General features: G+C 41.7%; 1 protein-coding gene across 4 annotated transcripts in view; it reads left to right on the top strand.

The window, feature by feature from the left end:
- Positions 1 to 784: 784 nt before the first annotated feature.
- LOC118392168 (E3 ubiquitin/ISG15 ligase TRIM25-like) overlaps positions 785 to 14,439 on the top strand; it is a 32,182-nt gene continuing 18,527 nt past the window's right edge. For 2 of the 4 annotated variants that reach the window (XM_035783867.2, XM_035783863.2), the window contains exons 1-4: positions 889 to 1,057; positions 5,383 to 5,658; positions 11,520 to 11,717; positions 12,794 to 13,012. In XM_035783867.2, the coding sequence (XP_035639760.1) occupies positions 5,401 to 5,658; positions 11,520 to 11,717; positions 12,794 to 13,012 (675 nt within the window). In that variant the 5' untranslated portion in view covers positions 889 to 1,057; positions 5,383 to 5,400. Of the gene's footprint in view, positions 1,058 to 5,340; positions 5,659 to 11,519; positions 11,718 to 12,793; positions 13,013 to 14,439 lie in introns of all 4 variants that reach the window. The other 2 variants (XM_035783864.2, XM_035783866.2) reach the window with 2 other exon arrangements.

Raw genomic sequence — 14,439 nt, 5'->3', positions numbered from 1 at the left:
CCATGCGGTAGTAGAGAGAACAGTCTATGACTGGGGTGGCTGGGGTCTTTGACAATTTTTAGGGCCTTCCTCTGACACCGCCTGGTGTAGAGGTCCTGGATGGCAGGCAGCTTAGCCCCAGTGATGTACTGGGCCGTACGCACTACCCTCTGTTGTGCCTTGCGGTCAGAGGCCGAGCAATTGCCCGACCAGGCAGTGATGCAATTTATTTTCATACAATCTGATTTTAAACGTAACCACAGTGCTAACCTTATGACTAACCCTAACCTGAAATGAAGACTAAAATGTTAACGATATAGAAAAAAATTCCACGAGCGCTTTTTGGACTCCATCGTTTGACGTGTGCTGACGGCTTGTTTGGCCCACTCCACACACATTTATGGTGACGAAAAGTAAAGGTCTCCGTTAAGATTATCCATAGATTATACCCGTGTAATAGCTTGATTTCTAAATGTATACCTGATGTTAACCAGTGAACTAGAAACGGAATCCATTTTACACTTATTTTGTAGTAATGATGTGTTGTGGACTGATTTGAAGCTATATCTTGGCAACAAAATGCATACACCATTTAAATATGCAAATTGTACATATTGTTTTACGAAACTGATTCGACACGAATCTCTCTATTTTATTAGGAACATTTTGTACGAAGTGTATGAAGAAATGGTCCCTTTTAAAATATTTAAATGATTTGGAAAATAATTTAGAATCATTCAAATGTATGCAAAACAAAATGTCACTTCCCGTCTGGATTTGATGTGTTTTTTCTCTATGTAATCCCTCTCTGTCTGTCCCGTATTGTGTGTTACTGTTTAATAATAATACAAAATAATACAAAAAAGTTCCACGCGCGCATTCTAGTCACGTGATCCTATCAGCTTGCCCGCAGCGTCACGAGGTCACGAGAGAGTTCACTTTCGGTTCCCTGGTAAGAATGGTCGAAGAACAATTGTAAGTGCCTGAATCATGTTCATTGGAGATACCGGTATGGCAAAGAATGGGAGAGGATAAATAAGAATTTGTGAAATACGGTGTCCTCTGTAAAAGACGTAAGGTATGTGCTGCAATGTTTGTATTGTCAACGCCTAGCGCCACAAGGTGCGCTTGCGCTGCTATTATGCCACCTATGATAGCTAGCTAATTAATTAACTTTAGCTAGATAGCTAACGTTAGCGCTCTAAACTACAGCATTCCATGTAGGTCAGCGTATTCTATTTATCATATAAATAGATTTGAACTCAGCTGCTTTTGTTTTGAGCCATTGCACTTGCATACAAGACGTAGTTAAATGTCTCCAGTATCGTTCACGATGAAAGAGTTAGCTAGCTACAGTGCATCTAAAGAAAGGGAGATGTCATGTACGGTGCATTCTTCGGAAAGTATTCAGACGCCTTGACCTACTCCACATTTTGTTACGTTACAGCCTTATTCTAAAATGTATTACACCCCCCTTTTAGCTTTTTAGCTAATTTATTAAAAATAACACTGAACTGTTATTTACATAAGTATTCAGGCCCTTTACTACTCAGTACTTTGTCGAAGCACCTTTGGCAGTGATTACAGCCTCGAGTCTTCTTGGGTGTGACGCTACAAGCTTGGCACATTTGGGGAGTTTCTCCCAGTCCTTTCAGATTCTATTAAGCACTGCCAGGTTGGATGGGGAGCGTCTCTCTCTACACAGCTATTTTCGGGTCTCCAGAGTTGTTAGATAAAGGTTCAACTCTGGGATCTGGCTGGGCCACTCAAGGACATTCAGATACTTGTCACAAATCCACTCCTGCGTTGTCTTGGTTGTGTGCTTAGGGTCGTTGTCCTGTTGGAAGGTGAACCTGTCTGAGGTCCTGAGTGCTCTGGAGCAGAATTTAATCAAGGATCCCTCTGTACTTTGCTCCATTAATCTTTTCCTCGATCCTGACTTGTCTCCCAGTGGATAAACTTCCCCACAGCATGATGGTGCCACATGCTTCACTGTTGGGAGGGTGCCAGGTTTTCTCCAGATGTGACGCTTTGCATTAAGGCCAAAGAGTTCAATCTTGGTTTCATCAGACCAGATAATCTTGTTTATCATGGTCTGCAAGTCCTTTAGTTGCCTTTTGTCAAACTCTTAAGCGGGCTGTCATGTGTCTTTTACTGAAGAGAGGCTTCCGTCTGGCCACTCTACCATAAAGGCCTATATTGGTGCAGAGATGGTTGACCTTCTTTCTGAAAGGTTCTCGCATCTCCACAAAGGAACTCTGGAGCTCTGTCATAGTGACCATCAGGTTCTTGGTCATCTCCCTGACCAAGGCCCTTCTTCCCTGATTGCTCAGTTTGACCACGATGCCAGCTCTAGGAAGAGTCTTTGTGTTTACAAACTTCTTCCATTTTAAGAATGATGGAGGCAACTGTGTTTTTGGGGACCTTCAATTCAGTTTACCACAGGTGGACTCCAATCAAGTTGTAGAAACATCTCAAGGATGATCAATGGAAACAGGATGCACCTGAGCTCAATTTTGAGTCTCGTACAAAGGGTCTAAATACTTATGTAAATAAGGTATAGAGGTCGACCCAATTATGATTTTTCAAAGCCAATACAGATTATTGGAGGACCAAATAAAGATGATACCGATTAATTGGCCAATTTTTTTATTTGTAATAATGATAATTACAACAATACTGAATGAACACTTATTTTAACTTAATATAATACATCAATAAAATCAATTTAGCCAAAAGTAAATAATGAAACATGTTCAATTTGGTTTAAATAATGCAAAAACAAAGTGTTGGAGAAGAAAGTAAAAGTGCAGTATGTGCCATGTAAGAAAGCTAACGTTTAAGTTCCTTGCTCAGAACATGAGAACATATGAAAGCTGGTGGTTCCTTTTAACATGAGTCTTCAATATTCCCAGGTAAGACGTTTTAGGTTGTAGTTATTATGGGGATTAAATGACTATTTCCCTCTATACAATTTGTATTTCATTAACCTTTGACTATTGGATGTTCTTATAGGCACTTTAGTATTGCCAGTGTAACAGTATAGCTTCCGTCCCTCTCCTCGCTCCTCCCTGGGCTCGAACCAGCAACACAACAACAGCCACCATCGAAGCAGCGTTACCCGTGCAGAGCAAGGGGAACAACTACTAGAAGGCTCAGAGCGAGTGATGTTTGAAACGCTATTAGCGTGCGCTAACTAGCTAGCCATTTCACTTCGGTTACACCAGCCTCATCTCGGGAGTTGATAGGCTTGAAGTCATAAACAGCGCAATGCTTGACGCACAACGAAGAGCTGCTGGCAAAACGCACGAAAGTGCTGTTTGAATGAATGTTTACACGCCTGCTTCTGCCTACCACCGCTCAGTCAGATACTTAGATACTTATATGCTTGTATGCTCAGTCAGTTTATATGCAACACAGGACACGCTAGATAATATATAGTAATATCATCAACCATGTGTAGTTAACTAGTGGTTATGATTGATTGTTTTTTACAAGATAAGTTTAATGCTCGCTAGCAACTGACCTTGGTTTACTGCATTTGCGTAACAGGCAGTCTCCTTGTGGAGTGCAACGAGAGAGAGGCAGGTTGTTATTGCGTTGGACTAGTTCACTGTAAGGTTGCAAGATTGAATCCCCTGAGCTGACAAGGTGAAACTCTTTTTCTGCCCCTGAACGAGGCCGTCATTGAAAATAAAAATGTGTTCTTAATGACTTGCCATCATTGAAAATAAGAATGTGTTCTTAACAGACTTGCCTAGTTATGGTTAGGTACAGTCGTGCAACGATTGTGCTTTTTTCTCAAAAATAAATCATTGCCCGTTTGGCGATGTTGGCTGTCTTTGTTAGGAAGAAATTGTCTTCACACAGTTCGCAACAAGCCAGGTGGCCCAAACTGCTGCATATACCCTGACTCTGTTGCAAGAGAAGTGACACAAATAAATTCATGTCAGCAGGCAATATTAACTTAATATGCAGGTTTAAAAATATATACTTGTGTATTGATCTTAAGAAAAGCATTGATGTTTATGGTTAGGTACACGTTCGAGCAACGACAGTCCTTTTTCGCGAATGCGCACCGCATCGATTATATGCAACGCAGGACACGCCAGATAACCTAGTAATATCATCAACCATGTGTAGTTAACTAGTGATTATGATTGTTTTTTATAAGATACGTTTAATGCTAGCTAGCAACTTACCTTGGCTTCTTACTGCATTCGCGTAACAGGCAGGCTCCTCGTGGAGTGCAATGAGAGGCAGGTGGTTAGAGCATTGGACTAGTTAACTGTAAGGTTGCAAGATTGACTCCCCGAGCTGACAAGGTAAAAATCTGTCGTTCTGCACCTGTTAACCCACCGTTCCTAGGCCGTCATTGAAAATAAAAATGTGTTCTTAATGACTTGCCTAGTTGAGTAAAGGTGTAAATCGGTGTCCAAAAATACCAATTTCTCATTGTTATGAAAACTTGAAATCGGCCCTAATTAATCGGCCATTCCGATTAATCGGTCGACCTCTAAGGTATTTACATTTTTTATAAATCCGCAAACATTTCTAAAACCCTGTTTTTGGCTTGGTAATTATGGGTTATTGTGTGTAGAAGGATGAGGGAAAACGATTTAATACATTTTAGAAATAGGCTGTAACGTAACATTGTGTAAAATTCAAGGGTCTGAATACTTAACGAATGCACTGTATGAAATGGTGAGTTATGAGGCTACTATCGGAATTGAAATTGGCCCATTTCTTTTGTCATGCAATATTTGAAAATACAAATATTCACTAGCCAGTGGGCTAGTTGTGCACATTTTCTACTGTTCTAGTCCTGTCTGAAAAGTAGCCACGGGTTAGGGGGCCAACTTAATTTCCATCCCTGTTCGTTACGTCTTGCAATGAAACCGTTCACTGTTCATGGCAAACAGAAACAAACCGAACGAAACCTGGAGGGATCAACATTAATTTGTCCAATAGTAACTGGTTTTCCAAGGTAAAATCTTTTCCGTTTGGAGTAAACGGTTTCAGTTGCAAAACCTTTTGCAACATCAACCTAATGAATACACCCCAGCAGATATTCAACTACGACCACAAATTACCTTTGAATTTTAGGTTTTGTCAGCAAGTTCAGAGCTGGGTGACTCATCTCTTACACTTTTCATCCAACATCTACAGTGTTTATTGAAATGAGAAAATAAAAGTTTAAATCTAGTTATGTTTTAAATTGCCAAATGTGTTACTACTTATCTGATCACCTCGAAATACTCCAATAACCATGTTTTATATTAGAGGGACATAAACTCCTATCAACATTGAATTTTTCTCTACAAACCACACATACCGTGTCTCTTCCCCCTCTCACATCAGCTCAGCTCCCTTCCTTTCCCCCTTTTTCTTCCCATCTATCAGCTTCCTCCCCTTCCCATCATGGCTACCTCCATGGATCAGTCCACTGTTCTTGAAGATGAGCTCACCTGTCCCGTGTGCTTGGACCTGTTCCGTGACCCCCACCTGCTGCCTTGCGGCCACAACTTCTGCCTCCTCTGCGTCCGCCGCCTCAAACGCCAGGCAGAGCGAGGTCGCTTCCGTTGCCCAGAGTGTCGCGAGAGCCACCGCTGCTCCGCAGGCTCGCAGAAGAACTTCAAGCTGGCCAACATCGCCGACGACTACCGCCTCCGGGGACAGGTATGTGTGTCCTGGGGCCATTTTCACAAAGCGTCTGAGTAGTACTGCTGATCTAGGATCAGTTTTACCTTTTCAATCTTGGATCAGCACACCTACTCTGAGACGCTTGATACATATGGCGCTTGGTCATAGAAGTTGTGGTAAAAGCAGAAAAGTAAAGTTGATCAGTTTATAGTAGGATTGTCTAAGTTAATGCGTGATGTTTATCGGCATAATTCTTTTTGACGTCGTTAATTGCGTCTCCATTTGTTCACCGCACGAAACCTTTTAAGTACACCTGTTTCCGCATTTACCCTTTTTAACCCATAAGAGTCTAAGCCGGGGGGGGTTCTACTAAGCTATATGGAATTGTTTTAAGCTCGTCTTACCAAGGATCATTTTGCTTTTTGAATTTTACGACCCCTTGGGGAAAAAAATACATCTAATTATTTGATGAATTTTTTGGGGGGGCCTTACTGCTATTAGCTCATAGAAACCTATTGAATAACAGCTTCACCGCATGGAACCAGGGGCGTAACTTTTGTTTTAGAAGAGGGGAGGACATAACCTGGCAGGGGGTCTGAATTACTTTTGCTCCCCTAAAATGGGGGGGGGATGATATATAAAAAGTGCTGTAATTTTTAAACGGTTCACCTGATATGGATGGAAATACCATCAAATTAAACCTGACAGTACTTACTTTCACTTCATAGTCATTGTTTGTTTTCAAATCCAAACTTGGTGTATTGAGCCGAAAAATAAATGACTTCCCAATAATTATGGAGGGCACTGTAATTCAGATCACAGGCCTAATAGTACTGTAGTGCTCTTTTTACCTGCATACAATATAGCTGGATCACCCCATCCTGCCCCTAGGGGTCCACCGCCCTGCAGCGCCCCAACACACCCCACTCAGCTTTAGGATCTTAGTGAAACATTTATTATTGGTTTCAGATGTGTTACTCCAAGGCCAGAGTGACAACCAACAGTATGGCAGACCCCCAGGGCCAGGACTGAGCCGCCCAGCAGCTAGGGATTGCATAAATAGGTATCTCCCCTGACATGGGCATGTTTTCAATAGACTCCTTTTGTCGTACCATATTCCATATAAGGCATCCAGAATTTACGAAAGTTGCACAGTATACCCTTAATCGTGTAATAAATAAAATCTAGTGAGGCATCACATTTCTTCCATCTATTATGACATTGCGCGAGGATAACCAATCTTAAAATGAATGCCAATGCAATTAGTCACTATAAATGCTAGTGTTGTGTCGTTGACTATCATTAAATGTGAAGACTGTATATTATCAAATCAATTCTCTGTGTGATTTAAACTAATCATGTAACTTTTTATTTAACTGGGAAGTCGGGGCACCATGGGAAAATGTTTGGTCTTTATTTCCCAAATTAACTCTTCCGATATTTTTATGTCTTATCGACTACAGTCAATTTTCCCATTTAGAAGGCAAACATCACATTACATCTTTCACAAATAGTTTCATATTTACTCATTCATTTTATACAACATTAAGGTAGAAAACTAATAACTGAGGAATGTACACTTCCAGAGATGCCATTATCCTGTCCTACTGCCTTTCCCGATGTCACAAAAGAAAACAACTTCGACAGGATTGTTATTTAAATACCCACGGACCATTCCCACATTCTCAAAAATATAAAAATTGTTTAGTCTCAACGTCAACAGTGTAGAGGCGATTCCGAAATGCTGGCCTTTTAGGCAGAGTTGCAAAGAAAAAGCCATATATATATCTCTGTCCAGTGTCTGTTCTTTTGCCCATCTTAATCTTTTATTTTTATTGGCCAGTCTGAGATATGGCTTTTTCTTTGCATCTCTGCCTAGAAGGCCAGCAACCCCGAGTTGCCTCTTCACTGTTGACGTTGAGACTGGTGTTTTGCGGGTACTATTTAATGAAGCTGCCAGTTGAGGACTTGTGAGGCGTCTGTTTCTCAAACTAGACACTCTAATGCACTTGTCCTCTTGCTCAGTGGTGCACCGGGGCCTCCCACTCCTCCTTCTACTCTGGTTAGAGCCAGTTAGCGCAGTTCTGTGAAGGGAGTAGTACACAGCGTTGTACAGTCTTCAGTTTCTTGGCAATTTCTCACATGGAATAGCCTTCATTTCTCAGAACAAGAATAGACTGACGAGTTTCAGAAGAAAGTTCTTTGATTTTGTCCATTTCGAACTTGTAATCAAACCCAAAAATGCTGATTCTCCAGATACTCAACTAGTCTAAAGAAGGACAGTTTTATTGCTTCTTTAACCAGGACAACAGTTTTCAGCTGTGCTAACATAATTGCAAAAGGGTTTTCTAATGATCAATTAGCCTTTTAAAATGATGAACTTGGATTAGCTAACACAACGTGCCATTGGAACACAGGAGGGATGGTTGCTGATAATGGGCCTCTGTACGCCTATGTAGATATTCCATAAAAGATCTGCCGTTTCCAGCTACAATAGTCATTTACAACATTAACAATGTCTACACTGTATTTCTAATCAATTTGATATTTTAATAGACCAAAAATGTGCTTTTCTTTCAAAAACAAGGACATTTCTAAGTGACCCCAAACCTTTTAATTTATTAAAAAAGAAAATGTATCCCTGTTTTTCTTTCCAATTCCATGGTATCCAATTGGTAGTAGTTACAGTCTTGTCTCATCGCTGCAACTTCCGTACGGACTCGGGAGAGGCAAAGGTCGAGAGCCATGCTTCTTCCGAAACACAAACCAACCGAGCCACATTGCTTCCAACCCGGAAGCCAGGCGCACCAATGTGTCGGAGGAAACACTGTACACCTGGCGACCTGGTCAGCGTGCACTGCGCCCGGCCCGCCACAGGAGTCGCTAGTGTGCGATGAGACAAGGATATCCCTGCCGGCCAAACCCTCCCTAACCCGGACGACGCTGGGCCAATTGTGCGCCGCCCCATGGGCCTCCAGGTCGCGGCCGGCTGCGACAGAGCCTGAACTCGAACCCAGAATCTCCGTTGGCACAGCTAGCACGGCGATGCAGTGCCTTAGACCACTGCGCCACCCGGGAGGCCTGTGACCCCAAACTTTTGAACAGTAGTGTATCTGTTTCCATTCATAGTGTCTCCCAGATCTTCCTCACTTTTTTGTTTTACATGTTTTGTGTCATCGGTAAAATCCTCTATCAACCCTTGATATGGTTTGGAAATAGTCTGACAAACCTCTAAAGTTTATCCTTGAATCTTCTGGCTTGTCCAGTGTTTGCTGCACAGACAGAATAAAGTGTTGCATCTGCCAAAGTTCACCTCAGCGCCATCAGACTGGTCTTCCCAGGTTGCCTGACCCTCCTGAGACCCCTGTCACTGTTTGAACCTGCTCAGATGAGGCATGACAAAGATTGACCTTGGTGTACATTATATTATCCAAAAATAGAATCAATGGTTCAATACTTGAAATTACCATTATTCCCCGTTTCTACACAGTAGCCTGCCCTTCAACTCAAGTTTGGAGCTTTGTATCCATTCACTGGTTGTAATAATATACTACAAAATTAACCTGATCTCTGCAGACTGGTCTTCCCTGGCTGTCTGACCCTGCTGGGACACTTGTCACCATCTGATCCTGCTAAGACATGATGAGCATAGTGTTGTGTACTGACTGTGCACCATGACAGTGAAGCCTATAGCGCTGTTTATACCGTGTCGGTGTGAGAAGTATGGAATTAGCTAGGGAAACTGACAGATTATTAACGTTACATTGCTATACTGACTAAGAAATCTCACATTGTGCTCTCAGAAATTGTCAGAATATCGGTCTTCCATTTTTTGGCCGCTTGTTTCATCGTTTGATTCCGATGTCGTGGGATTGAGGCAAAAATAATAACTAAAGTTATTGAAAACTAGCCAAGTTCATTTACTTCTGTTGAAATGCGACAAAACAAAGGCTACAAAACATTTCCATATACACAAGCTGTTAGATACAGATAGCTAGAGGCTGGAGCTGAACTGGCTGTGGTAACTTCTAAGCTAGCTAGCTAGTTAATTCACTTCATTTGAGAGGGGATGAAACATGTAAAGCATTAGCTAACGTTACATGTCAGTTACACTACCAACTCAGCACTGCTAATAAATAAAAACCATTTATGTTAAGTCAAACAGCATATCCTTGTCAGTGATTTCAGTCAAATAAAGAGTAGCCAGTTTCTGCTCTGCTTGCTTTTACAACTCTGAGAAAAAGCACAACACTGAGGCAACAGCTGCCTCTGTTCGCACACTTTGTGATGTCCGCGCAGTCCTAAATCCAGTCGGCATGTGCCAAAGAGTCTACCCGACCACTCTGATACCAGTGCCACTTTTTGTATCACAGTGCAATGATAAAACTGGGGGGGGACAAATGCAATTTGAGAATGTGGGGGGGTCATGCCACCCCGTCTCCAGTGAAAGTTGCACCCCTGCATGGAATAGACGAATGTCTAATTTTTTTCTATATGTATTTAACCCCTTATTTTTGTCAGTCTCCGTATATACTTCCATGTATTTCTTTCAACTGGTACCGGGGGACCTTCAGACTAGTCTTGTGAGGCCTGTGGGTGTCCTAGAGAAAAACAACCAACATATACGTGTTTGTGAGAGACTCACCTTTCCACAGACGGTTAGTGTGTAGCCCAAACTGTTCGGACGCTACAGACACAAGTTGGCAGATCGTCTGTACTTACTTCAGACAAGTCCCAAGATGCTTGTGGGGGTCGTAAAGCAAAATGGAGAACACAAACATGTTCGTGAGAGTCTCATCTTTCCACAGAGGGGTCAAACTGTTTCAGATGCTACAGACGATTTGACAAACACTGCTCTAGCTCTGTCACCTTTCACTGCATTGAATTTAGGGGGTTAAGCGCAGAACAAAACACAGCTACAGTCAATGCTTGCGCCTTCAGCTACATCGCTGAAGTACCGTGTGCCTCCAGGCAAAATCGTAAAAGTTATGGCTAATATTACTGGAGCTATGTTTTCTTTCTGCTGTGGATTCATGCTTATGTCGAGGGCCATTTTAAATGACCCCGAAGTCGCTAAACAAGCAATATTGTTTAGTAATGCTACTTAGCTAGCTAGCCAACCGGATAACTTGACCTTCCTGTGCACATTTGGATGGCACAGGAAGGACTGAAATGGAATAGGTTACTCAAAGAGATGCTTCAAACGTAGGTTGCATATGCAACAGTGGGGTGTGTATGATTGTGTGCGTGTATGTGAGAGGATGTGTGTGAGTGGGTTATCTGAACAGTGCTTATAGTTAGTGTTTTCATAACATTGTTGGACAAGTTTTAAAGCTCTTTGTATCCATAGAGCCAATTATTTTTTCTAATAGTCACACTCATTTAGAAGGCCTGAAGCTTTAACAGTACTTAAAGGTGTGGGTGTGTGAGAGAGTGTGTATGTGCTGTGCGCGAATTACACTTCAATAACATTAATGAGAGGGAATAGGCCTACTTAAACACTGGGACCATTAATTAATAAGCTGTATGTTACAGTGACTTTGTCTGTGGTGAGAAATGCTATTAAAACATTCTGATGTAGATCATTTTGTGTTTTACGTCCCTTACAATCAAGCATAATATGCCTGTAATTTCAATGCACTGTTTGAAATGGAAGAATATTTATTTATGGCCAAATTTGAGCAAATTCAAAAATATTGATTAATCGTGATTACCGGATGCCATTAATTTGATATTTTTGCTATTTTATAGAACTGTCACTGTGATGATGACCTTAGTTTTAGGAGAATTCATCTATACAATAGCTTACTCTACTGATTCATAGCCTATAGGTCTACCACAAAACACAGCGTACTCTATTCCTTGTCCTTTCTCTGTGCTGTCACTATGATGTCCAGGCAGCGTTGTCAAGACTACAACAACCAGATGGTGGCCGCCCGGCAACAGCCAAGATCCCTGTGTCCGTGCCCTGTGACTACTGCCGCCCAGGGGACATTAGCGAGGCGGGGAAAGGGGAACCTGGAGCTCCCGGGGCTGGAGGAGAGGTGGTGTTTGCCGTGAAGACGTGTCTGAAATGCGAGGTGTCCATGTGTCAGGTAAAGATATGAGGCCCATACATGGAATATTGCTATTCAGCACCCATAATTCCAAATATGTTAGTGTGGCACCCTTGTTAAGCACTGTGGAGCAGAAATATTCCAACATTATTCTGCTATCTAAGTCTATGTTTTTGCGCAGCTTGCGCAGCACCAGTATTCTCAACACATTGGGTGTTTTCGAGCACTAAGGCTAACTAAGCTGAATGTAGACGAAAGTTGGCGAGTGAAGTCTGTAGAGGTGCATCTGTGACAACCGAAAGTCGGACGCTAGTAGTTTTTCAACAGCAAGGCTCATATCAACATGGCAGTGTCAACAGAGCTGTGATTCATGGTGAAAAAGTACCAAATTGTCATACTTGAGTAAAAGAATAGATACCTTAATAGAAAGTTACTCAAGTAAAAGTGAGTCACCCAGTAAAATACTTATATAAAGCAAAACAGAGAGCACCGTTGTCTTGTTTTTATTTCATTTATCAATAGCCAGGGGCACACTCTGACATAATTTACAAAAGATGCGTTTGTGTTTAGTGAATTCCCCCGGAAGTAGGGATGACCAGGGATGCGCTCTTGATAGGTGTGTGAATTTGACCATTTTCCTGTCCTGCTAAGCATTCAAAATGTAACGAGCACTTTTAGGTCTCAGGGGAAATGTATGGAGTAAAAAGTACATTATTTTCTTTAGGAATGTAGTGAAGTAAAAGTTGTCAAATACCCCAAAAAACTACTTAAGCAGTACTTTAAAGTATTTTTACTTAAGAACTTTACACTGCTGCGATTGTTAATAAAAGTTTTTCTTTATAAATGTCAAACTTTTCTATACCCCCATATCACACACACAAATTTAAAACAGACTGTGTACAATTGAATTGGTTAGAGAGGTCTCATGTATCACTTTCATTTGTGACCCCTTGCTTTAGAATTACGGAAAAGTTGGTTCCTGTTTCAGTCATGTCTTTGGCCACGTTTGCGTTGGTCTTACAAAACTCCCCTGATGTTTGATTGACAAATAGTGCCTCCCAAATATGTATTTATTTTCAAACATTACTTTTTTTTCTTAATTTTGTCCGTGTCAGGAGCATGTGAAGCCCCACCTGGAGCTTCCTGCATTTAGGGAGCACCCCCTGACCGAGCCCCTGGGAGACCTTAGGAAGAGGAAGTGTCCCGAACATGATGAGATGTACCGCTACTACTGCATGGACGACAGCATGTGTGTCTGTAATGCCTGTACCATAGAGGGGGGCCACGCCGGACACACCATCAAGACCCTGAAGAACACCATGAAGGGTCTGAAGGTAAAGGCTCTGGAGTTGGAACCTAAATGACAATGATTGTAGGAAGAGCGGTAGCGTTAAGAGGTCTCTGTTGGTTGGTCTACTAGTCAGGAGGGTGATGTACATGCCTAAATGTAGCACTCCAAAAACCAAAGAACACCATGAAAGATCTGAAGGTAAAAGCAGACATGCCAAAATGCAATTCTCTGTACACAATTTTCTGTACGCATGTACTCAGGTACGAGATCCGAGTTAAAAGTACTCAGAAATAAGGCCTGATTTTTGTTTTTACATGTTTAAAAAAATATTTTTTATAAAAACTAAATCCACTGAGTAAATCTAACATCCCGATTCTTGAGCTGCAACACACAGACATGTATGGAGTTTGTGTCAACGGACATGGAGATTAATACATCATTATTCGACGTAGCTACCCCGTGTCTGCCCCTCCTGTTTGTTGTGATGCTGAGTTTGCCAACTGTCAGCTGTACGTAAACTCGCGGACAAATCTCTTTTTGACTCCGTGTGTTGTGGAAAGGTCAACACTAATTGTTTCAAGCTAACTTTAGCGAACATGATATGGTCATTCAGTGGGCTCTAAAGTGCCAGCAGTTCACTCGCATTTGCTAGTGAAAGAAAGTGTGATATACATTTAATTCTGCGTCCATTAGTTGTATTTTCCACGTAACATTACGAGGATCATGCATCCTGATAGACTGTAACTGTAATTATGATCCATGTCACAAAAAGCATTACAAAAGTATAATCAAAAGTAAAGTTTAGAAGTTTAGAAGACTGCGCGATGAAGAATGCATGAGTGTCCGGTAATAGCTATAGAGGCAATGCTTCTAAAAATGCCTTTGCACTAGATTGGAGATTATATACATTTCAAAAATCTTAAATGATGTTTGCGCAGCAAAGAAATCCAATAGGCACCTTTTACATAGGCTGAAACACCGGACTCTTCTAGCGACAGCGTTCAGATTCCCTTTGCGGTAGCCTACTTCTATTCTGCGTAGCCAGTTTGCGGTCTGTCGATGCAATCATTTATTTTTGTTTATATGTTTTAAAAATTATTTTCCTTTTGGTGTTAATTAGGAACCGTGTCTAAAAAGCCAATACTTGTGAGCTGGCCCTAGTGATTGGCTCTGTTTGAGAGGTGACAAGCGTTCCTCTACTATAGAGACTGAATTTGGGGGCCAAGGCAAGCTGGATCTGAAGACCTATGCAGATGTCAGAAACTTATTTTCCTCTGCAGTAGACTACATGTTGCTGAAATTACCATTTGGAGATGTGCTCCTCCAGCATGCAGTGGTCGCTGACATTGCCAACAGGCAGACTGCTAAATTCTCATCCCTCAACTTTTTCATGGCCCGCTTTCCTTGCATTATTCCTGAGGGAACCTCTGTTGATCAGGCAACAACCTTTTTGAGTCTGGTCAACATGTG

Source organism: Oncorhynchus keta, chromosome 13 (genome assembly GCF_023373465.1).
Source record: "Oncorhynchus keta strain PuntledgeMale-10-30-2019 chromosome 13, Oket_V2, whole genome shotgun sequence".
NCBI lineage: Eukaryota > Metazoa > Chordata > Actinopteri > Salmoniformes > Salmonidae > Oncorhynchus > Oncorhynchus keta.
The sequence above is the reverse complement of the archived record's forward strand: the minus strand, read 5'-3'. Positions and strand labels throughout refer to the sequence as shown.